The sequence below is a fragment of the Phragmites australis genome, chromosome 12, assembly GCF_958298935.1.
Source record: "Phragmites australis chromosome 12, lpPhrAust1.1, whole genome shotgun sequence".
NCBI classification, from domain to species: Eukaryota; Viridiplantae; Streptophyta; class Magnoliopsida; order Poales; family Poaceae; genus Phragmites; species Phragmites australis.
Window position 1 is genome coordinate 18,025,691 of NC_084932.1, and position 25,909 is coordinate 18,051,599.

The 25,909-nt window shown below is 42.6% G+C and overlaps 1 protein-coding gene across 1 annotated transcript; it reads right to left on the reverse strand.

Annotated features, from left to right (window-relative positions):
* Positions 1-10,036: 10,036 nt before the first annotated feature.
* On the reverse strand, positions 10,037-25,248 carry LOC133886743 (O-fucosyltransferase 1-like). The gene is made up of 9 exons (XM_062326552.1): positions 25,048-25,248; positions 24,816-24,954; positions 18,399-18,480; positions 18,218-18,294; positions 18,011-18,099; positions 16,663-16,786; positions 16,262-16,545; positions 15,747-15,876; positions 10,037-11,009 (listed from the first exon to the last, which is right to left on the reverse strand). The coding sequence occupies exons 1-9, from the start codon at positions 25,053-25,055 to the stop codon at positions 10,407-10,409; spliced, it is 1,536 nt and encodes a 511-aa protein (XP_062182536.1). The 5' UTR covers positions 25,056-25,248; the 3' UTR covers positions 10,037-10,406.
* Positions 25,249-25,909: the final 661 nt, after the last annotated feature.

A 25,909-nucleotide genomic window follows, 5' to 3' on the forward strand; every position in this document is an offset into this window, starting at 1 on the left:
ACCCTTGGACTACCCCTAAGATGTTCCCTTTAGGCTTGGAAAATATCACAACTCAAATCAACCAAAAATCCACTCGAGAACAGCTTTTCCGGGCTGACCCGGATATTCCAGACTCACCCGGAGACTCCGGGTTCAACAGAAATGGTCCCTTGAATTATGTTCAAAATTGGTTAGGGTTTAGGGTACGAGATTTGTTTAGAATCTTTTGGATAGGGCATATGCACATTTGTGTAGCACAGATTTGTAAAGTGAGTCGAATCACCTGAGGGAAAAGGTTGTGAAGAATCCAAGTCTGTGTTACCCGGATAATTCGGTCAAACCCAGAGACTCCGGGTAGTTGTGCTATTGAGTAACCGAGAGCTTCCTTCGGAGCCTCACTCGGAGTGTCCGGCACATCCCGGATAGTTCGGACAAACCCGGAGGTTCCGGGTTAAGTTAGAGTAGTGGCTAACCGAGACCCTTCACCGGAGGATGGCCCAGATACTCTGGAATCCAAATATTTTGGATTCACCCAGATACTTTGGACCAGTCAAATAAAAAGGTAGCAACCGAACGCCTATTCCAGAGGTTCACCTGGAGGGTCTAAACCCGCATACTGCGAACCAATCCGGATACTCCGGATGGCTGTTATTTTCCGATTTTCGTTCAGATAGTTTAGTATTGCATTGATTCACATATCTTATACTTCTAGCATGTTGTTAAGCATTGTGGCATTCCTTGTTGCATTCATTCAGGCTCATCATTGCACGCGTTCTTGTTTAGCTAACAAGGAGCCGGAGCTGGAGGCGACCGTGGTCGAAGACGACTCCGATCTTCCGGATTTCTTCGAGTGTTGCATGGGTAGCTTTAGGCAGCTACCTGAGCAGCAAGGCAAGCATCTATCATATTTCACCTTTGTCTAATTGAATGAAATCTAAATATTGATAAACTATGCTTATGTACAGGTTTGCATGTATAGGAAGTCGATGTCGGATTTTTATAGGTAGAACCTATGTTGATTGAATAATCCCTACCTTGAATTGTTCATCTATATCCTTGTAGCCTTGATAACGTGGTAAATATCTAAGAGTCGATCGAAATGCTTAGCAATGCATAGGTCCTCGGTAGAAGATGAGCAATGGTTCGACCGTCGTTTGCGAACTTAGGGCTTACTACTTGTTCACATATATGGTTATGTGGATGTTGGTTGGATGAGTAGTGAGTATGAGACGAGAAGTGGGCGGTGTTAGGGGTGACATGTGACTCAAAGGAAAGTCCTGGGGGCAGTCCGAGAGAGGAACCCGGGCACCGTAGACCACTTGCATCATTTAAGGCCGATCGTCAGAGTAGTTGGCTTTAGCATTTGCCTTACTCACCACACACTGATCTAACGGTAAGGCGAGCCGGATACTTTCGCAGCTATGGATTTGTGGGCCTAAACATCGACGGTGTGAGCGGGCGGGCTTGTAAGTGGTACTAGTTTGCTCCGAAATTAGTTATAGTACTGCCGCACCGAGCGATGCACAATCCACACTGTTGGGGCTAGTTGGGAAAGGTTGTCACGAGTACCTCCTTGTGTGAACTTTAGCGGGTGGCACAAGCCATATGGTCCTCGTGTCGTGTGGGTCCAGGAGTATCCCCCTGCAGGGTGTATAAACAGTTCAAACTGTCGCGCTCTCGGTCATGAGCATGCTATTATTTCATTTGCACCTGGTCGTAGAGTTCTCGTTTGTGGGTGATGGTTCGGATATGTGGTTGATGGTTCGGTTATTATGGTGATGGATGAGTTGGTTCAATTTTCTTATATGTTCAAATACTTATGTTACATTTATGTTACAGCTTCATTTACATTCAGTTGGTTATTGCAGGGTAGAATGACATGTTTGGTTAAGTATAGCACACAAATATGTCTAAGTTGCTTACCGCATATGTTTTACTTAACCTTATGGAATGTCTTTGCTAACAGCTCAATGCATAATCCTTGGAGTTGGAATATTATATGTTCATATTGTGTAAGTCTTGTAAGTACCTTCGTATTCAAGGTGCTGCCCTTAAGTTGATGCAGGTATTACTGTTGCCGAGGAAGAGGTTGTCTTTGGCTACTTCGCGCCTACCAATCAAGGTGACGGGAAAGAGTAGTGCATCATACTCTAAAGGTGGCCTGTTGAGATGGTGCCTAACGACATGTGGCGTCATTCTCTTTTGTTGTTTATAAGTTTAACTTGCCGTTGTGCAGTTCTTTTGTGGTTAGGAGTTGAGGGGTTTTGTCTCCTCCTAGCTCACTTTTGTTGTAAATTGTTAAAACCGGTTGCATGCTTAATACTTGTAATATAAATATTTATTACTCGCTCTTTATTAAGCTATGTTGTGATGTATACGTTGGAAGGCATGTGTTCCGATCCTTGGGCACAAAACACGTGCCGGAACTACCGGAGCGGTATTCGGGTTAATCGTTGAAGTCTTGATTAAGTAAATGATCGACTTAATAATTATTTCAAATACTGTTTGGACGGTTCCGCACAGTATGGTATCAGAGCTTGATTTAATTAAGTAGACTAAATATAATTTAGAACGTTGTTTAGTAAGTGGTCAACTTCACCTAAACAACTCACTAAGTTTTGTTTATGCCTCTTCATGATCAATATGTATGAAAATGCAATATTATGCCCCTAAGTATAACTGCTTGTGAGTTCTGATGTTTGTTGCGGAGACAAGTGCTCGAGAAAGAAACGTATAGTTAAGGGTCGAGCATATTTCCATATTCTATTGTTCGTTTTGCACCATGCCTTTGAACATGCATTTTCATCATTATATAGCATACGGATCCAAATAAACGAGGTCTGACATAGCAAGGTAGCATTAGTTGGAGTTTGATATTTCACCTATGTCGGAATTTAACCTTTCATATCTCTTTCTTCTCATCGCCACAACAGAATGAGAACTCGTAGCAATTTGAGAGATCTTCCTAAGGGTTCTAATGAGAACAACCCTCCACCACCTCCATTGCCGAGCATGGCAGATGTCCTAATGCAAATCGAGCAAAATTGCCAAGCTCATACGGCGCTCCTCAAGATTGACTTGAGACTGGGCTATCATCAAATCAAGATCCAACCAGAGGATATTCCAAAGACAGCTTTCTCGACCCGCTACGGGCTATATGAATTCACCATCATGTCCTTCGGATTGATGAATGCGCTTGCATTTTTCATGTATTTAATGAACACGTTATTCATCGAGGAATTGGATAAGTTTGTCGTGGTTTTCATCGATGACATCCTCATATACTCCAAGACTGATGAAGAGCATGTTGAGCACCTCTGTATTGTTCTTGGTCGGCTCAGAGATCATCAGCTTTATGCCAAGTTTAGCAAGTGTGAGTTCTGGCTCATGGAGGTAGCTTTTCTGGGTCATGTTCTATCAGAAAACGGTGTTGCAGTTGACCCAAGCAAAGTGCAAGATATGCTTAAATGGGTGCAACCCAAGAATGTCACGAACATTCGGAGTTTTCTCAGACTTGCGAGCTATTACTGCTGGTTCATCAAGAATTTCTCCAAGGTTGCCAAGCCAATGACCGAGTTACTGAAACAAGGCAACAAGTTCGAGTGGTCAAGTGAGTGTGAGTCCGCTTTTCAGACTTTGAAGAAGTTGCTCATGACCGCTCCAATTCTCACTCAGTTAGATATGAGAAAGGGTTTCGATGTCTATTGCGACGCTTCTCGCATGGGTCTCGGATGTGTCCTTATGAAAGAAGGCAGGGTTGTCGCTTATGCCTCACGACAGTTGAAGCGCCATGAGGAGAATTATCCAACACATGACTTAAAGCTGGCTACAGTCGTGCACGCTCTGAAGATCTAGCGTCATTATCTGATGGGGAACTTGTGCCGTATCTATACGGATCACGAGAGTTTGAAGTACATTTTCACTCAAGCCGATCTGAACATGAGGTAGCAAAGATGGCTTGAGTTGATCAAAGATTACGAACTGGAGGTTCATTATCATCCAAGCAAAGTGAATGTGGTCGCTAATGCACTAAGCCGGAAGGCTCATTGTCATTGCCTTAGAGTCAAGCCCGAGAATGCCACACTTTGTGATGATTTTCGCCGGCTTGGGCTCAAAATGGTTCTGCATAGCTTCCTTGCCAATTTGGAGATCAAGTCCACTCTCCTAGATGATATCAAAGCAGCTCAAAAGGATGATAAGGGCATGGCCCAAATCCGAGAGAAGATGAAGATCGGCAAGGTCATATGCTTTTCTGAAGATGCTCAAGGCGTTCTATGGTTTGAGAATCGACTAGTGGTTCCAAGGGTTGAAGCACTGAGGAAGAAGATTCTTGATGAGGCTCATGACTCTTTGCTATCCATTCATCCAGGGAGCACGAAAATGTATCAAGAACTCAAGCCACAGTTTTGGTGGACTCGCATGAAGTGAGAGATCGCTCGATATGTAGCTGAGTGTGATGTCTGCCGAAGAGTGAAGGCCGAGCCCCTCAAGCCAGCTGGTACACTTCAGCCTTTGCCCATTCCTTCCTGGAAGTCAGAGGAAATTGGAATGGATTTCATTATTGGCTTGCCAAAGACCTCGAATGGGTACGACTCCATATGGGTTGGTGTGGACCGACTCATGAAGTCAGCACATTTTCTTCCCGTGAAGACCCAATACAATGCAAAGCAGTATGCGGAGTTGTATCTCACCCGGATTGTGTGCCTACATGGGGTTCCAAAGAAGATCATTTCTGATTGAGGCACACAATTCACTTCTCATTTCTGGAGGAGTTTTCAAGAGGCTATGCAAACCGAGCTCTTTCATAGCACGGCATACCATCCTTAGACCGACGGCCAAACCGAGAGAGTAAATCAGATTTTGGAAGACATGCTTCGAGCTTGTGTTCTCACTTATGGAAAGAGGTAGGACATATGCTTGCCCTTCGCGGAGTTCTCATACAGTAATAGCTTCCAAGCGAGTATGGAGACGTCGCCGTTTGAAGCTCTATATGGCCAAAGGTGTTGAACGCCGCTAAATTGGTCTAAATCCGACGAACGGGCTTTCCTAGGTCCAGATTTGGTCAAGAAGGCGGAAGATCATGTTCTGAATATCCGCAAGAGTCTTCTCACGGCTCAATTCCGTACTTCACTGCTTGATATCTCTCACTCCATGGTTCCTAGACTCATCGTCCTCTCCCCGACTCGTACCGAATCTCGAGATGAGGTTCTTCTTAAGGGGGGAGGTTTGTCACATCCCAAATTCTGTAATAGCATGATTAAGTTTAATCATATATCATTAGCATCATAATTAAATTTGAGGGGAATTATGTGGCGCATTAGGGCAATTCGTTCGATATCATTTGGATAAGAGAAAGAAAATTAGGAGAGAAAAGGATAGAAATTGCATTGGAAATACCCATTTTCTCTAACACGTGGGCCCCACACCTCACCCACTCCCTCTCTCAAGTGGGCAGCACCACACCTGCCCTCTCTCTCCTCCTCTCACTCCCCACGTCCCCACCCGAGCTGCAGCAACAGCTCCCCTCTCACTCTCCCACTCAAGCTCACTCTCTCCTTTATCCCAAAATCCGAGCTCAAGTGGAGAATTCAAGGTATGCATGTGGTACCATTGCATTCTCTAGCTCATGAGCTACTCATCTATCCAATCCATTTTCGTTTTCGTGGAAGAATCGAGTAGTTCTTGAAGTTCTTGGCGTTCTTCAGCTTATTGGAGCAAAAATAGAGTTTTGGTCGGAAATAAGCTCTAGAGTCATGTTGCTAGTTGATGAGTAAGTTCCAGGACCCTTGGACTACCCCTAATATGTTCCCTTTAGGCTTGGAAAAGATCACAACTCGAATAAACCAAAAATCCACTCGAGAACAGCTTTTCTAGGCTGACCCGGATATTCCAGACTCACCTGGAGACTCCGGGTTCAACAGAAATGGTCCCTTGAATTATGTTAAAAATTGGTTAGGGTTTAGGGTACGAGATTGGTTTAGAATCTTTTGGATAGGGCATATGCACATTTGTGTAGCACAGATTTGTAAAGTGAGTCGAATCACCCGAGGGGAAAGGTTGTGAAGAACCCAAGTCTGTGTTACCCAGATAATCCGGTCAAACTCGGAGACTCCGGGTAGTTGCGCTATCGAGTAACCGAGAGCTTCCTTTGGAGCCTCACTCGAAGTGTCCGTCACGTACCGGATAGTCCGGACCAACCCGAGTTAAGTTAGAGTAGTGGCTAACCGAGACCCTTCACCGGAGGATGGCCCGGATACTCCGGAATCCGGATATTTCGGATTCACCCAGATACTCCGGACAGTCAAATAAAAAGGTACCAACTGAACGCCTATTCCGGAGGTTCACCCAGAGGGTCCGAACCTGGATACTGTGAACCAATCCGGATACTCCGGATGGCTGTTATTTTCCAGTTTTCATTTAGATCGTTTAGTATTGCATTGATTCACATATCTTATACTTCTAGCATGTTGTTAAGCATTGTGGCATGCCTTGTTGCATTCATTCAGGCTCATCATTGCACGCGTTCTTGTTTAGCTAACAAGGAGCCGGAGCGGGAGGCGACCGTGGTCGAAGGCGACTCCGATCTTTCGGATTTCTGCGAGTGTTGCGTGGGTAACTTTAGGCAGCTACCTGAGCAGCAAGGCAAGCATATATCATATTTCACCTTTGTTGAATTGAATGAAATCTAAATATTGATAAACTATGCTTATGTATAGGTTTGCATATATAGGGAGTCGATGTTGGATTTTTATAGGTAGAACCTATGTTGATTGTATAATCCCTACCTTGAATTGTTCATCTATATCCTTGTAGCCTTGGTAGCGTGGTAAATATCTAAGAGTCGATCAAAATGTTTAGAAATGCATAGGTCCTCGGTAGAAGATGAGCAATGGTTCGACTGTCGTTAGCGAGCTTAGGGCTTACTACTTGTTCACATATATGGTTATGTGGATGTTGGTTGGATGAGTGGTGAGTATGAGACGAGATGTGAGCGGTGTTAGGGGTGACGTCTGCCTCGAAGGAAAGTCCTAGGGGCAGTCCGAGAGAGGAACTCGGGCACCGTAGACCACTTGCATCATTTAAGACCGATCGTCGGGGTAGTTGGCTTTAGCACTTACCTTACTCACCACATGACGATCTAATGGTAAGGCGAGCTGAATACCTTTGAAGTTGTGGCTTTGTGGGCCTAAACATCGATGATGTGAGCGGGCGGGCCTGTAAGTGGTACTAGTTTGCTCCGGAATTAGTTCTAGTATCACCGCGCTAAGCGATGCACAATCCACACTGTTGGGGCTAGTTGGGAAAGGTTGTCATGAGTACCTCCTTGTGTGCACTTTAGTGGGTGGCACAAGCCATATGGTCCTCGTGTCGTGTGGGTCCAGGAGTATCCCCCTGCAGGGTGTATAAATAGTTTGAACTGCCGCGCTCTCGGTCATGAGCATGCTATTGTTTCATTTGCACCCGGTCGTAGAGTTCTCGTTTGTGGGTGATGGTTCGGATATGTGGTTGATGGTTCAGTTATTATGGTGATGGATGACTTGGTTCAATTTTCTTATATGTTCAAATACTTATGTTACATTTATGTTACAGCTTCATTTATGTTCAGTTGGTTATTGCAGGGTAGAATGACATGTTTGGTTAAGTATAGCACACAAATATGTCTAAGTTGCTTACCGCATATGTTTTACTTAACCTTATGGCCTATCCTTGCTAATAGCTCAATGCATAATCCTTGGAGTCGGAATATTATATGTCCATATTGTGTAAGCCTTGCGAGTACCTTCGTACTCAGGGTGTTGCCCTTAAGTTGATGCAGGTATTGCTGCTGCCAAGGAAGAGGCTGTTTTTGGCTACTTCGTGCCTGCCGATTAAGGTGGCGGGCAAGAGTAGTGCATCCTACTCTGAAGGTGGCGTGTTGAGACTGTGCCTATGGGTATGTGGCGCCGTTCTCTTTTGTTGTTTATAAGTTTAACTTTCCGCTGCGCAGTTCTTTTATGGTTAGGAGTTGAGGGGTTTTGTCTCCTCCTAGCTCGCTTTTGTTGTAAATTGTTGAAACCAATTGCATGCTTAATACTTGTAACATAAATATTTATTACTCGCTCTTTATTAAGCTATGTTGTGATGTATACGTTGGAAGGCATGTGTTCCGATCCTTGGGTACAAAACATGTGCTGGGACTACAGGAGTGGTATTCTGGTAAATTGTTGAAGTTGTGATTAAGTAAATGATTGTCTTAATGATTAATTCAATACTGTTTGGACGATTCCTCACATAAACTGTCTAGAAAAATTGATAGATGAAGATAACCAGGAAAGCATCAAACCCATGTCGTGGTACTGCAAAAACAATTACACCTTGTGAGTGCCTTATGATAACTTTTTTCACCTAGTGATCCCGGTTCATATCAAAATTTCTGATATTTCAATACTATGTTTTCCTGCCAATTGTCTCTTTTTGATCTATTTATTGGTTCATGATGCATGACCTGGAATCTAATGACCTGGAATCTAGGATAAGTGTAACTCTTAACTGTGCTTGCATTACTAGATAGTCATAGTAGGAACAATGTTTGCATCTTGTTTCCTATGCAGCAAGTGCATGGTTGGATACAACACCTGAACACCGCATGGTTGTCATGTTCTTTTTTCTTTTTTGAGGGAAAACAGTAGAGGAAGCCTCTACTGTAGTATTTATAAATATATATAAAAAAGAAAGGGAAAAGTATCTGTACAAGACCCCAAGAGGGGCACACCAGAAACCAAGGAAAGAAGAGCAAAAGAAGGACTAAACGGAAACAGAAACAAGAAAGCCCCCTTCTGTACAACTCTGAAACAAAACTAGCAAACTAGAAAAGAGGGTCATAGAATCTGAAAGAATTGGCCAATCTTTTCAAATGACCTTGTCATGTTCATATTGATTGTGCTATAACCATTATATGATTTGGATGCTTAATTACTTGTAAGTTGCTACACCTGGAGCACGTACATTGACATAGATTTTTAGCATGTGCAACTGATTCAATTATAAGAAAATAATTTTTTTATTTGTGAGATGAGAACAGTTTTAGCATGTTTATTGTCATTTATGTAGATTGCAATTGATTTCATGGTATATTTTCAGGCAGTGCTGGACGGTGCTAACTACCACTTTTGATTTCCACATGACAACTTGTGCTAGCTACCACTTTTGAGCTCAACACGGCATACTACTACTGAACGCATGGTTCTTGGCTTTTGGACTATGAGGTGTCAATGTCAAATGGGTTGAAAATGTTTCATTTTGTCTTTTGAGGATGCAAGTATGTATGTTGGATCACTCTAGTATATTTCTAACTAAATCTGAATGGTGGAATATGAGCTTTTGGTTGAAAATATATGTGATTGTGTCGAGGTGATTGATGTATATACATTGGATTAGTGAATGCATGGCTTGTGGACTCCTTAGTTCTATATTGTACTGTGAACCCTGAACCATGATGTTTTGGTCAAAATGTATGTGAGATTCTTGTGGTGACCTATAATTGCATATTATTCTGATCGTTGTATGTGTACAATAATAATTACCGACTAATATGATATCTGCAACTGATTTGATCTTTTTCAAATGTTTGAATTCTTGACGTTGGGCAGTTTATCGCTAATAAAGTAATGTACATCCAATCATCAGTCGGTAAACATGCATCGGTCAGGAAAAATACATCGGTCGGTGTATCTTTCATAACACATCAAACAATTGGTCTGGCAAAAATTCGGCAATACTTTTCCCAGCCAGGCTTTAAACGACAGAAATATCAATCAGCAATACTCTTTACCAACCGATGTTAAATTACTGGTGGGGCTTTTAGCCACTGATTTGTAGTCACCGATTTGGTGCCGTGGTGTAGTGGAGGCCAGTAGTTAGAAACCTGATATGGACTCTCAACGACACTCATTGTTGAGCATTCAGTCCAAACGTAAACTGTGGCTCCGGAAAAAGAGTAGCTGCTCCAGCCTCCATGGCGCATTAAGGCTAAATAGTCTGCAAAAATAGCGTGGGAAGACGCATAAGCTGATAGAACTTGAGTTACTAAACATTCAGCTATAACAGCTTTTCTGAAGGACTCCAATTATTGTAGCCTCATAAGTCACACCATCCTGCACTCGTCAATGAGACGAGAACTATTGACATAATACGTATGGCTTTCTCCCCGCAAACCCCTATTTGACCCAATCTAACCAAAATCTAGTATGATGCTCTCCCAGTGACAGCCCAGCGTGTCAAAAGCTCCAGATAGACAGAATCACCTGTGGTGATCTTGAGCCATCAACCGTTCATTCCTCTAGAAATGCCATGTCCTGGTTTGTGACTACCAAATCCAAGTATCCGACGTGTTCCCAAGCATAAATATTCTGCCTCAGTTAAATCATCGTCTCTTCTGTTTGGCTGGTTCAATCAGTCTGATTAGTGGCTTTTGCCTCTGTATCTTCTTCATTCTCTTCAGTCTGAAACTGACTTTCCAGAACATCATTTATATTATCAGGTGGGCATCGGTCTGCATGATTCCTAGCATTCGTCTGGCAGAAGCACTCTGGCCATGAGTTTGTGTAGAAAGACTCTGGATAGATGCGCTTGTGGGGGTCGCCAAAATGCGTGTTGAACATGACTTGCTTGACCCTCTCCTCAAAGCCAGCTGCACGGCCTTCTTCCCTGTCCATGAATATCGGAGCAAGGGCCTTCCTGTTTGGTGTGATTGTGGTCCGGAAACCATAGTACAGGCGGTGGCCCATGAGGTTGTTTGCAAAGTTGCTTGGGCCATCATATGTGGGAATAAAAATGTCCGACAGGAGACAGACCATGTAATCAACTGCCGATCCCACAAGACCTCGGGTGTTTTCTTCCAGCTTTCCAGGTCCAACCGTGCTGTGGTTTTCTAGGCGTGGAAACATAGCCTTGAATGGCTTCATGAAGCGTTTCCCACCAAAGAGCTCCCCTGAAGCAAGGTAAATGCGTGTTGTATTGTCAAATCCCATAGCATGTAGAATAAGACCTACCTGCACAGCAATATCATTAGAACATTGGATTACTTCGGTTATATATGCAAAGTTTTCTTCAACAGAAAAACTCAGCTATGATATTTATTTTTTGCTATCTTTCCACAATATTTTCAGCTTTATGAAAGAAACAATATTTTCCTACATATGCTTCAACATTGCTCCGCATAATCATTTTGTTATCAATCAAAAGGATCCATTTAGTGCTAAGAGTACAGAATGCTATATGATGTTCAAGGCACCATGGAAACCAGAACAGTGTAATACACAATAGCAAGAAAAATAAGGAATATGATGTGGATCACAGATTATGTGCGTATTGCTTCAAGTGGGAGGATAAACTCTTCACAATTCAAGGAGGAGGATAAACTCTTCACTATAGTGTGGTTAAACCACACAGGGCTGGCCCTGGGCCAAGGCGGAAAGGGCGCCGGCCTAGGGTCCAGCCCAGCCAGGGGCCCAGACCTAGTAGTACATGGATACACCTATAGCTCAAGCTATAATCCAATATACAATGGCCCACACATGATAAAAGTTTCATGTCTGCTAGTCCCCCAAACCCAACACAACAGAATGTCTGAAGCCCTTGGCCTGGCCCCTTGTTTGCTAGCTTGTCCAGAAGTCCATACATACCTTCTCCCTATATGATTCTATTTGTGCACTCTCCAAAAATGTAGCCATGGCGCTGCCGCTTCCCCATAGAAGCTACGAAGCCACCATCAATGGAGAACGCCTCTTCCGTAGCAACTACTGCGATTAGGTCTTCATTTTCCTCATTTCCTATCCGTTAGTTAGGGTTCAATTTTTCTTGCCCTTTTGCACTTCAAAGTACTTCCTTGGACACTACTCATACCTCACACAACAACTACGGTTTGCAAGAAACCAGTCAAGGAGAGCAAAAGATTTCATTTCATGCAAGCAATTTCCTTGGCCCCTTAAATTGTTTCAATCTATTATTTGCCCAAAAAGCATGTCTAATGCCAAGGATATGCTAGATAATATTGATCTTGATACTGTCCTTGACATTTTTGCATCAAGAAATGCTCAAAGCAGTTGTTTCTTATGATCATGGTTGTCATGGCGTCGCCATAACGACGATATGCCGGCGTGGCGGTGGTTTGGGCCTCGCCACGGTGATGCCACGACGCCGGCGTCTATGGCGTCCGCCATATAGGCATGGTGTCGCCATGACGCCGATATGTCATGTGTGGCATCCATTTTCATGTGACGAACGCCGTACTAGTTGGGCGGAGGGTATTAGAAGGGAGGAGAGATCGAGTGGGTCACAGAGGAGCACTTCACCTTTACCCACTAGCAATTGGTCCAGTGATCCTCGTCGATCCCCGCCGCCGCCGAGACGGCTCCTCGACGACGCACTGCCCTCAGATCTGGCCAACGCGCCACCAGCCGCCCTCAGATCCGGTCAGCGTCCCCGCACTCGCCGTATCCGCCAGTCGCCCTCAGATCCTACCTGTCTCCGGCCAACGTCCCCCGGTTGGAAGTCCGCCGCCCCCGTCGCTCGAGCCGGCCTCCCCCATTGCCCAAGCCGACCGCCTCCCCCGCCGCCTGAAAGTCTGCCGCCCCTGTCGCCCAAGTCGGCCGCCTCCGCTGCCCGAGGTATGCTCTGGCTCTCTCTCTCCTCTCTGCGTTGTGTGCATCTGCTCTTATTTGGTAGATGAGCACATCTGTGAGCACAGCACATACTGATTTGAGCCTATGTGATCTGTTAGCACATCTTCTGAGCATGGCTGTGATGTTAGGCCATTAGGCAGTAGACACATCTTTTAATCATTGGTAGTTAGCACTAGTTCTCAGCTCTTGTAGTCTATTGCCAATGATTAACAACAGTTAGAACTAGTTCTTGACTTCTTCTATTAGCATTTCGCAATATTCTAAGTTGTTGCCACATTTTTTCAGAATGGCTACTCAAGGAACTGGAAGTGCGGAGGCTTCTGATGCTGCATCAAAGTATGATCCAAAGCGGAAGCCGGTAAAGTCAACTGATCCAGGATGAAAATATGCATTTTGGTCGACCATTGGTAATAGAGATCTCTTGCAGTGTTGCTTTTGTGATAGAACTGTAACTTTTGGAATTACAAGGCTCAAGGAGCATCTTGTGGGTGGTTATGGAGATATTTTGAAGCGTGCCAAAACCACATCAGCTATCGCTCAAGAGATGCAAGCTGCTTTGAAGGGCAAGCAGAGATCACTTCCACTTGATGATGAAGGAGGGCTTCAAGGAGAAGATGATGATGTGATTGATGTGACAGAGGAGTCCCAAGATGTTACTAGAAGCATTGTGCATCCTAGTTCAGGAATAGCTACCAAAAGGAAACAATCTATCTTGAAGTTCAAAGCACCAAAAGAGCCCAATACAAAGTCAGTTGGTCCAATGCTTAGGAGAACGACAAAAGAGGTAGTGGAGGAAAGACATTCGAAGGGTTCTTCTCAAATCTGTATCCAAGCTAGCATAAGGACAAAGGAAGAAAGAGATGCTGTCAACTTGGAGTGGGCCAAGTTCTTTTATGAGTGTGGCAAACCATTCAATGGTGCTACTCTCTTTTTGAACCTAGGAAAATTCTATGCCATCCAAAAAGAGAATGATGAATATGTTGGGCACCTAAGGGGTTGTTTTAATGATGTGCTTACACGAATGGTGGAAGATGAGACCATTCGAAACAAAATTGAAGAGCAATCCATGCTCTACAAAGATCAACGTGGAGACATCTTCAAGAATTGCATGGCCCTCCAAACTATGAAGTCAAAGAACCCCTGTAAGTGATTTAAAATTGTAATTTCAGCATGTTATTTAAGGCATAACTCGTAATATATGCATGTTTATTATTAATTTAGTTGATTGGTGGTGTGCGTGTGGTGGCCGATCTATTGACTTACAAAGATTTGCAAAGCGTATTGTTAGTCTTTGTGCTTCATCATCCGGTTGTGAGCGTAATTGGAGCACTTTTGAATTTGTAAGTTAAGTACTCAAGTTCCATATTTCAATTAGCAAAAATAATAATATATTTTTATTAACTTTGCTTGCTTTTACGGTTGCTTGTAGATTCATACTAAAAAGAGAAACCAGCTAGAGCATAAAAGATTGAAGATTTGGTTTATGTTGCCTACAATCGGAAAATGACTAGTAGGTTCCGGAAGCGCCGTGAGGAAGCGGGTAAAAACTATGACTCTTTGGTTATGAAAGACTTTGATTGGAAAAATGAATGGGTTGACCCAACGGCCCAACCTCAAGGTACTACTGGTTCGGACCTCACATAGGACCAAGTTGATGAAGCAATTGGTGCATCACATGAGCTTCGAGGTCGTAACCTTCTTAGGACCTACGCTCGTCGTGCAAGACATATATCAAGAGAGGTTGAAGACGACGAGGAGGAGGGAGAGGAAGAAGACATCATTGTGGATGATGTTGATGTTGATGATTTTGGTGACAAACTAATGGATGCTATTGAAGATGGTGTGAAGAACGTGGATGCTTCTAACGATCTTGATGAGTTTGCATTGGATGACTTTTGAGAGATGAGATATTTGAAACTTTGAAACATCAGTGTGTTCTATGTTTTTTGTGCTACATTTACATTCCTAATTGTCTTTTGTGCTACATTTACATTTCCTAATATCTTAAACTATAATTGTTGAGCTACATTTACATTGCCATTTGCTAGTATCCTAGACTATAATGTGTGTATTAGCCACAGTGTGCATGGCGTCGCCATGCCACGCGCCATGTCATTGTAAAGTTGTGAAGGTGGTACGTCGCCGCGCCTCGCCACGCCGCCGTAACAACCATGCTTATGATGTATATTTAACGCATTCCATTGTTTTGTTTTACATGTGAGAGACAATTGCTGGCTGCACATTTGATCTCTTTTTTCCTATTTTTCTTGATGCACTCATATACGGAATTTAGTTCTTATTCATAAGGATCATGGCCTGTTAGTTTCCTTTTGCTTTTCTTTTAGAATTCCTCTTGTTCATCTTGGTTCAGAATTAAGTTGGAACTTTTTTTTAATGGAAATGGCATATTAAGTTGGAACTTGTAGCACCAGGTTATGTGGTGCATTGTTCGACCTTATTTATTAATGGAATTTTGTTATCAATCTTCAATTTTTGCCATCATAAAGGGTGAGCGATTTGTGAAAAATGTGTATATATATTTCTATATAGTGTTTATGCCCATTGTGTCGGGTTCGTCCCGGGCCCTCCAAACCATAGGACCAGCCTTGTGCCCACAACGCAACAAACCCTTGTGTCTTCTTGCTCCCAGGGACTCATTCTGGCCATCTCCCTAGCCTTCCCAGCCACCCAATGTCGGCATAGTGTGATCAGCAAGGGGAGCTATGAGGTCGGACAAGTTTTTTCGTGATCTTTTGCAGAACGATGTCATGCAGGATCGCAAGGGAATATTCCCTCAAGCTGGATAATATTATCCGGTTTCATCCACTGCACCAAACACAAGATCACCCCAGAACTTGAATGAGATCATCTCATCCACCCTGATTCACTAATCCAAACACTTAATTTGCGCTCCATTCAAATCAACAAACTTTTAATTTGAGCACACAAATCTTATCTCTAAGACTAACTAATAGATTTTATCTCTAACTGATCTAATTTGATCCCTAACAACCAATCTAACAGTGCGCGTGTACAGTAATTCCTGCCCATAACATAGCACTTTAAAAACATATGGAACAATATGCCTATAAGAAGATTCAGTACCTCTTCTGGAGTTAATGGGCACTTTCCAATGATCCTTCTTTCCCTATAGACAAGTTTCTTTTCTGCAAAATGTTCCTTCCGGTACTTCATCAGAATTTTCTGTTCTTGAGGTGTGAATATGTCGATGCACCTGTCATTTTCATTTTGGAAGTAAGGTGTGTGCATGTCCAACAATGTAAAAACAGAGATACACAGCAAGTAATAATATCAGGTTTTCATGGATAGGTTATCAACAATAGGCAAAATTAATGAACTAAATAAAAAATAGTTTACCAAAATTCTAGTGTCAAACACTGAAAATAGACATAATGCAGAATAATTTGGTAACTATAAATGAAATAATGAATAAATATTATTATTTCTACACAAGGATCTTGTTAGCTCTTGTGAAGACTTTTCATAAACTAGATTAAAGAATTCAGGGATAGGCTTCTCCATTAATGGATGCACAATAATCAGGATGTGATCTATTCAGCATTAAGCGATCACACACGGTACTTTCGTCAATGTCTTACCCAGAAAATGCAAGCATATCCATCTCAAACCGAAGATGAATTGACATGAAATGGCCCTCTGAGCGGAGCTTATTCACTATCTCACTGCTTGTTTTCATAATATGTGGTTTGAATCGTAGTGCGTGATAGTTCACCCTACATCTCAATCTCTGGAGCTCTGGATCATCAACATCTTCTGCCAGACGGTGTGAAAATGGAGTTAAATATATAGCCCCGTACTTCTTCATCTTCTCCAAAGCAACTGTTGTATACCAAGTTACTGGTGCATCTCTAGGTGGTCGAATCTGTTAGGATGAAGAGTGTCCCATAAGAATAGTATGTTTCTAGAAAAAATCGACTTTTTTCAGATAGAAAAATCAACTTTATTATAACTGAACTTAGTGTGTTTTATATTTATTCACCTGATGGGCTTTGAGCTTCTTGGTCTTTCCATTTGTAGTGATTTCTGGAATGCCCATAACAATTCGAACATCATATTTTAATGTCTTGATGAAATGGGGAACATCATAAATACCTAGAAAACCACTGGGTGCATATATAAATGCAAAAATAAGTAAAGATGAACCAAGAACAATCATGCAGATCGTTCAACACAAACATAGTAGACAAAGAAGGTAATTTCAAAGCCAGAGAAGCAGCAAACTGAAATTAAATGTAGAAAATGGGACCTCATTATGACTATTTAATAAATCATCTTGTAAGGAATGTAGCATACTAATAAATCATTTGCATTGTTTATTTTCATAGACTTAGTCCTCAGCTGCATTGTTTATTTTCAGCTTGGCTTGATGCTTTAACTCTTCCCTCCTTCGCCTCTTGTAAATATTCTCCTATCCCTCTCTCTCCTTTCTTCTAAACATTGTGTTTTCTTTTTTGTTGTTAGTTATAATATATAATTACCTCGGTAGGGGACCCCTACCGTCTTTGTGTCAAAAAAATTCATTTGCATTGCCTAATCACCATATTATTATTTGGAAATAAATTAGCCAATACTTAAAGCAATAAAGTCATGTGTTTCAAGGTTTGATTACTCCCAACTATGAATAGTCAGAAATCTTGGCATAGTAACATCTTCATGATGGCATCAACCAAAAAAAATGTTAGGAGTTCTAAGCAATTACAAGAAAATGTGTCATATGCTGCTCTTATGAGACTTCATAATATGATAATACATATGTTGTCAACAGCACTTTAATTTATCAACTATACTTTCAGCAAACTTCCAGGCAGGATACTGGTGCAGTGATTGTTTCTCATCAAACCCTACATAAGGGCTCCTAAACTAGATTTCAAATTTTCAGAATTATAAGATTTTGAATACTAACTGCAAAAGACTCTCCTGATACACTTTGCTAATTATCTGCAATTTCCTGGCCTATCACGTCTAGCAGGTTAATCAAAATGGCTGGCTACATGGAATATTTGGATTGGGTCAAATACCCCAATGGTAATCTCACGCAAGTTGGGGTAGGCTATGGTAATCTTGTGTAAATTTGGCACAAAAAAGTATCATCAAATTACATAAATCAATTAATGCCAACTGCAGAATATGTGGTAAAAAATGCAAGAGATGTGTTGAACCAATAAAATAAGTAAAATTAGATCTGTTTATCACTGTACTTCACGGAAACTAATTCTATTTTGTAAGACCACTGGTGAGACAGAGGGATTCACAATGAACACATGGTTTGTGCTAAGTCATACATGAAATGACATTCCAGCGTGAAACCATTCAGAAAAAATGCATACCTCTCATCCCGCCAGAAAGAATTTGTGTCTAACTCTGGCAGCACCAGTGTAGCATTCATAATTCGTGCAGCAACAACAGCATTACATATCTACAAAAGCAAGACAACAGCAATCTTGAGTTTCCTTAATTATGTTACCATGAATAACATAGAACTTGCATGATGAATTATGCTGCTTTAGAGACAAAGTTTTGTGTATTGATCATACTGCACTGCGTTGTTGGTTCAAGCCACCATTGCACCGGACACGTAAGTACCCATTGCTCTCAGATTCAATTGGTGGGGCTGCAAGTAGAGAGATTACATTTCAGTATATCCATTTTGCCATCACTTCGAATGCCATATGACTGGACCAGTAACTTCCAGAGAGGATACACAGAGAAACTTACGAGGCCAATAGAAGCGTGGTGCAGAAGATGCTCTCCAACCATTTGAATCTGCAGTTCTCCACAACTTATTTACATCAACATCCTTGAGTAGTAGCACTGATGTCAGTACAAGAAAGAATTTTGAAGAAAATTCAAATAAGCATTGCATGTATATTATCACTGTAGTACGATAGCCCAATTCCATGCATTTGGCATAACTCAGTTTACAAGCCAAATGAACCTAAACCGAAAAGATGAGTGATGCACCAAAAATATAGGGAAAACTACAGATCACCCCTTAAACTTTGGCCTAATCTTAAAATTTCACCCTAAACTATGAAACCATATATATTTGACCTTAAACTTTATAATACCACTCAAATTTCACTCTGAACTATGAAATTAGATATATTTCACCTTGAACTTTACAATACCACTCAAATTTCACCTTGAATTATGAAACCAGATATATTTCACCCTGAACTTTACAATACCACTTAAATAACACCCTAGCCAGTTTTGGAGAGTGCTTTTGCCTATGTGGTGGGTATGCATAAATGTTTTTGCCACAAGAGCATGCTGACATGGCTGATTTGGTCCAGTTCACCGTCCACCTCATGAAGACGTGGCAGCATAGACCCTGGCAGCAGCCCGTGTTAGCTCAGCTAAACGTCGAATGATGATGAAGCAACATGACCAAGTCAATACATGGCAAAACCACTTGGAAAAAAGAAGAAAAAAAAAAGATTAAGTGACATATAGCACAGACCTAGGCGGCAGCACGTATTAGCTCAACTAGATGTCGAATGATGATGAAGCAACATGATCGAGTCAATACATGGCAAAACCACTTGGAAAAAAGAAGAATAAAAACAAGATTAGGTAACATGCTAGTCCGTATGGCTTAACCGCCGATGCAAACTTGCCACATAGGCAAAACCACCCTCCAAAACCGGCTAGAGTGTTATTTGAGTGGTATTGTAAAATTCAAGGTGAAATATATCTAGCTTCGTAGTTCAGGGTGAAATTTGAGTAGTATTGTAAAATTCAGAGTGAAATATATCTGGTTTCACAGTTCAGTGTGAAATTTACGTGGTATTGTAAAGTTCAGGGTGAAATATATCTAGTTTCATAGTTCAAGGTGAAATTTGAAGATCAGACCAAAATTCAAGGAGTGGTATGTAGTTTTCCCAAAAATATATATCTAAGCGAATTTTGACATTTCTTTTTAACATTATTCCTTATTCGTTGAATAGAATATTATAAAAGAGTAAAATGCACTAACGGCCCATGAACTTGTCGCGCTGTGTCAGATAGGTCCACGATGTTTTTTTTTGCAGTTCTAGGCCGTTAAACTTGTTAAGTGGTTCATTGTAGGTCCAAACCCCATCGCCAGGCTCTGGGAGCCGACGTGGACATGCCAACGTGGCGGACATTTTGCACATGAGCCCTTCGATTTTTCACACATCTGCACAGCCAACCCATAACCTAATCCCCACTCACTCTCTCGCTCTCACTCTCGCTCACACAGGCTTGGTAGGCGGAGAGGCGGGCGAACTTGGAGGTGTTGATCGGCGGCGGTCGGTGTTGATCAGGACCAACTGACGACTAAGAAGGCGTGATCTTCCTCGGCTGAGTCCAGGTTGAGGCGACGATCGCGATGAGGCGGAGAGGATGGTGGCCACCAGGCGGCGAAAAGGGGAACCGCCGCCCGTGTATGGTAAGTAATTCGAAGACCAAATCTGTTAAATTCGTCGTTCTAGGATGTAGAAGTTCTTGGCGGTCGAAAGGTTCAAATTTTGCACCTAGGTTTAGGGTTTCGGTGAAATTTGTGCTAGGAAATTGATCTGGAGGTTTCGATCTTATATTGTTACGGATTTGGTCTTGTAGGTCCTGAGAATGATGTGTTTTCTGTTGAGTTGCATCATGGTGGGTTCTTTATTGGTCAAAGTGGGAACCGGGCTTACATAGATGAGAAAATGGACTGGTTCGATCACTGTGAGACACATAGTTGGTCACCATTGTGGATAGATGATTTTGTGGCTGAACTTGGGTACTAGAAGAGTCAAAGTTTGAAGACATATTGGTTGCTTCTAGGGAAGACTCTTGCATATGGTCTAAGGGTAATTGTCAATGATGCCGATACACTTATTATAACATCTGTCGTGGAAAAGGTCAAGAATTTTGTTATATATTTAGATCATGATGACAATATTGTAGGCCTGAATTAGGAGGACATTGTAGCAAACCCAATTGCTACATTGCCTAAGGTTTTCAGTGCAAGTGAAGACAGTGACAATGACCCTGATTTTGTTGACAGTGACTGAGTTAGAGCAAGATGATGATGATCTATTTGTGGACAATGTGGATCAAGTTTTTAAAGTGAACAAGGATGGAACGGAGCTATCTACTGATAAGGAAGTGAACAAGGATGGAGAGGAGATATCTACTGATGAGGAAGGCATTGAATTGCCAGACTCTGATGCAGAAGGTGAACCTAGATTCAAGTTCAAAACATTCAGAACAGAGGACATGAACAATCCTATCTCAAGGTTGGAATGGTATTTTCTTCAGTTGAGCTTCTTAGGAAGGCAATCATTGAATATAGCCTGAAGCATAGGGTGAATATCAAGATGCCACGGAATGAGAAGAAAAGGCTAGGGGCACATTGTGAACAAGGCTGTCCATGGAACCTATATGATTCACATGATAGGAGGTGCAATGGTTTGATGGTGAAGACATATAGGGGTGACCACAACTACCAGAAGAAATGGGTTTTGAAGAGATGCACATCCACTTGGCTAGCTGAGAAGCACTTGGAGACCTTCAGAGCAGATGATAAGATGTCCCTTACAAACTTTGCTAGGACAGTTCAAAAAGAGTGGAATCTGACACCATCGAGAAGCAAGCTTGCTAGAGCTAGAAGGCTGGCAATGAAACAGATACATGGGGATGAGGTTGAGCAGTATAACAAGTTGTGAGACTATGGGCAAGAGGTAAGGAGGAGCAATCCTGGCAGCACATTCTTCCTAAACCTGATTGGTCCAAGATTCCATACTTTGTATATGTCATTAGATGCATGCAAAAGGGGTTTTATATATGGTTGCAGACCACTTATATGCTTAGATGGTTGCCACATAAAGACAAAGTTTGGTGGACAGCTGTTGACTACAGTTGGGATTGATCCCAATGATTGTATCTACCCAATTGCAATAGGTGTTGTTGAGGTTAAGTGCTTGAGTTCATGGAAATGGTTTCTTCAGACATTGAAAGAAGATCTTCGCATTGATGACCCACACTGTCAAGGCATGGGATAATTATGACCTGCAGATATTGTGGAGTCAGTGGCCACAACAGTAAGGACTGTGAGTTGAAGAAAGCTGGTATGAGGCCAAAGTTACAACAACAGAGGAGAGCTACACATGTCAGTTCAGAAGTTCAAGATGATGAGGGACCTGTCATCACCCAGGTAGCACTTTGTGTTTGTTCAATGCTTAGTACCAACCAATAAAGTTGTTATAGGAGCCAATAATGTCTCGGCCTACAACAAGTCAACTGCTGTCTCAACCACTAAGAAACAGCATGTTGTCTGAGATGCAAGGACAGGTAATACAACTACTGCATGAATGCACCTAATTCACACTTTGAACAATTGTAACTGTTTGAACACATGGATCGTGCAGGCATCACAGAATAGCAAAATGGAGATGGTGCCTCAACCTTTGCCAGATTCTGTTTTCATCATGACTAATCGACCATCAGCAAGACTTGTGCCACCTACAACTGCATCGAGGGAGGGGAAAGCCAGGATTGCCAAGTGCAAGGCTAGAGCTAAACCACCTAAGAAGACTGCAACTGTCAAGAATAAGAAATGAGCTACTTCTGAATCTGGGTGGTCAACATTTTGTGTAGTTCTTTTGCTCTTTTGTGCAGTGCTTTTGCTCTTTTGGTACCAACAAATATTTCTGGCTGCTTGATATGTAATAGGCTATGTCAGTTAGCAAAGTTCTAGTTTAGTTAAGTTAAAGTAGGTCAAGATGACCAGATGGCTGCTTCTGAATCTGAGTGGTCAACATTGTATACAGTGCTTTTGCTCTTTTGGTAAAAACAAAAACTTCTCTGCCAGCTTGATATGTAATAGGCTATGTCAATTAGCAAAGTTATAGTTAAGTTACAGTAGGTCAAGTGCTCCAGATGGATGACCTGAATATGTATGATATACTCTATGCAAATCAGTAAAATTGCCATCTTTTGGGACATTATACACACTTTATCATATGTTTACCATGTGTTGTTCATTCCAGATCAATTGGGACACATGATTGCAGGAAACTTTCATTGCATTTCAGTTCAAAACACCAGATACATACATTCAGTTGAATACTCCAGATACATGCATTTAAAAACACTTAATCAACAACTACCATTGCCATTGCTACTTCAGTCCTTTACCTAAAGCAAAACCAACAACACCAAACCAAACAGCAACAGCACACACACAGCTACAATTGCCCTCAGAAACCATGCAATTTCCTTTCCTAAACCTAACAGTTCCATTGCTATGGCTATCAAAGCTGACAGTTCTTCATTTCTTTCCCTTTCTTCTTTTGCAACAAAATTGAAACGCTTCCTCTGATCAACAAGTTTTGGCCCAAAAAATGGCTCTATCATCGGCGCCTTTGATGACCACCACAAGCATTTGCAGTACCATCAGCATCACCATCAAGCTCCCCAATCGCCTTCAGGTACTTGAAGTAGTCCTCTTCCAGAGCCAGAAATCACAACCCGACCCATCCCTCTACACAAAAACGCAAGAAAACTCAAATCCAACAACACATGGTGCTCAAAACCAACTTCGATTCGATGACATACGAACTAACCTTGTGATTTGGGCAAGTGTAGAAAATTCGGCCCCGATTCAAATCGGTGTCCGCCACCAGCTCCACCACCTTCCTCCAACAGCATGAAGGACAAAAGATAGTGGGGAGATTTGCCTTGCCCCTACGCCTAACGGACGAGCTCGATTCCACGGCCATGGCGTCGATCTTAACTAGAACGAAGGCGGTGGCGGCAGTACGACAGGAGGCGGCGGATGAGAGGGTGAGCGAGAGAGTGAGAGCGAGAGAGAGTGAGTGGGGATTAGGTTATGGACCGGCTGTGCAGATGTGTGAAAAATCGAAGGGCTCATGTGCAAAATGTCAGCCACGTTGGCATGTCCATGTTGGCTCCCAGAGCCTGGCGATGGGGTTTGGACCTGCAATGAACCACTTAACAAGTTTAACGGCTCGGAACTGCAAAAAAAAAGGTCGTGGACCTATCTGACACAGCGAGACAAGTTCATAGGCTGCCAGTGTATTTTACTCATTATAAAATGAAATGTCATCCAGTTCACCACTTGAGATTACGTTCTGGTCAAAGTATTATTAACCGTTTCCACAGAGAAGATGGTGAACCTCCCATTCTAACTAAAATTCATGTGTTTTACGTCCAACTTTATCATCCAAATCACTATAAAGTACTAAACCCATTGTAATATTCATTTTGACACCCGACCTTCATGGGGAGAAATGTAATCCATGAAACTACCAGATGAAATGTCATCATAGATTAAGGATTTCATAATATTTCTCAAATTTCGTCAGCTCCTTGACAGCCTGGACAACTTGGACTCAAACAGCCATAACTTGTCAATTACTCCTATCATGAATCATTCAATCCACTCAAAAGAAGACTTGACGACCTTTTTAAATTGTGCATTATCTACACACTATAAAACTCCAAAGCTATGCCACGAACATGACGGACATAATGATGTCTTGCATACCATGTGCTGATCACAAGGGGTGGATCCAAAATCATTTATGGGGATCCAATTGAACCCAAAAAAAATGATAAGTCAGTCAATAGTACTGTCACTTCAGCTGCAGCCAAACATAATGCTACGTTGCTCACCGCCTACCCTCATGCCCTGACAATCAATCCTACATGTCTGCATATCCTGCTTGATTGCACAAGCAACTAATCTCCCAGAAACATGCGGGAAGCATAAACTTCCTTGAACTGGCTCTTCAATACCAGAGATACACCAAAATATATAGTCCACCGAACACATAATCCAAGTGAACAGAACTAGGCATCAGGTACAATATATTCACCAAACTAACTGATTTCACCAATGAACTATGATAGTGTCAGGCAAACGGCATCTACTGGAGAAGGCCATGCCACAATCTATCTGCGCCACTGCCCCTGGCTGTGCTACACTATGGTCGACCAATCAGTGGAAGCTTCGAGCAGCCATGTGAACACAATATAGCAAGGATCTAGCGTCCAGACTCTACAATGAAGCTCCAAGTTCAAACTTGCCTAAAAGGCTTTCTAATTGCTTAACGAGCAACGCACCAAAACTGAAAGCTGTGCACTAGGAAGCAGGAGCACCTGGACCCTGTAGGAGGCGCGGGTGAGGCCGAGGGAGGAAGAGGAGCAGAGCCATATGGTCCCCACCACCAGCGCCGCCACGGCGGCCCACAGCCGCGCCGGCGCGCGGTGGCGGCGGAGCGACGCCTCGCCGGTGCCCCTGCGCGGTTCGCCGAACCAATCAAATCACCCGAAAAAAATTGCGAAATTTTATCTTGTGGGGAGAAATCGCTGCTGAAAGCGGGCATCTCACCTGCGCATTGGGATCGCAGGGGTTAGGGTTTGGTCGCGGATGCGGGAATCGGGGCGCGCGAGTGGTTCAGATCTGGGGATCGGAGGTTGGGAGCGAGCGGGAGTGGAGCGTGCGTGGACGTGTTGGTGGGCGCAGGTGCCGTGCAGGTGTGCGGCGCGACGCGGCTGCGCGGAGCTTGCGGAGGATGTTTGAGGTGTCAGAGTCTGGTTCATCAGGCTAATGATTCTTTATTCAAAAACTATAAAATTTGTAGATTTACAAGATTTAATATTCTTTTACTTGGACAGTAGGTATCTTTTACGAGAACGCTAAGAAATGTTCTTTACTCCATCTCAGCATTTCACGAACAATTTTTTTTAACGGGAAAGACCAGTCTTTCTAAAAAGGACCCATACGACCACCAACTTGTTTTCTACATAGACGTCCTGTTGAACGGTCTGCAGAGATGATTAAATAAGTCACTCAGATCGCCCTGCGTATCACGCTTTTGGCTCACAACATGACCTATCTTCCACCGTATCGGGCCCGACCGGTCCAGGCACAATTCTGGCACGATCGACATGACGAGCCTAGCGGCGCGGCTGGGCCCGCTAGGCACGACAGCCTGGCGGCACGGCGGGGCTCGGTGGGCACGATGGCAGCTCGACGGCATGACGGCTCGGTGACATTGCGGCGCACAGTTAGGTCGGCGGGCACTGTGGAGGCACGTTCGGCTTGGTAGTACTTCGAAAATAGAAAAAATCAAAAATAATAGCTATAAAATTCAAACAAAATCTAAAAATTATAGAAAATAAATTTTTAAAAAAAAGAGATTTATTGATTGGTTGCCTCGTTGAAAATATTTCTACTAGAAGGAAAAAAA

Coding starts and splice junctions, on each gene's coding strand:
- LOC133886743 (XM_062326552.1), bottom strand. Junction 18,100..18,217: donor TGAACCAACAACGCAGTGCA/GTATGATCAATA, acceptor TTGCTTTTGTAG/ATATGTAATGCTGTTGTTGC. Junction 16,546..16,662: donor AGAAGCTCAAAGCCCATCAG/GTGAATAAATAT, acceptor TCATCCTAACAG/ATTCGACCACCTAGAGATGC.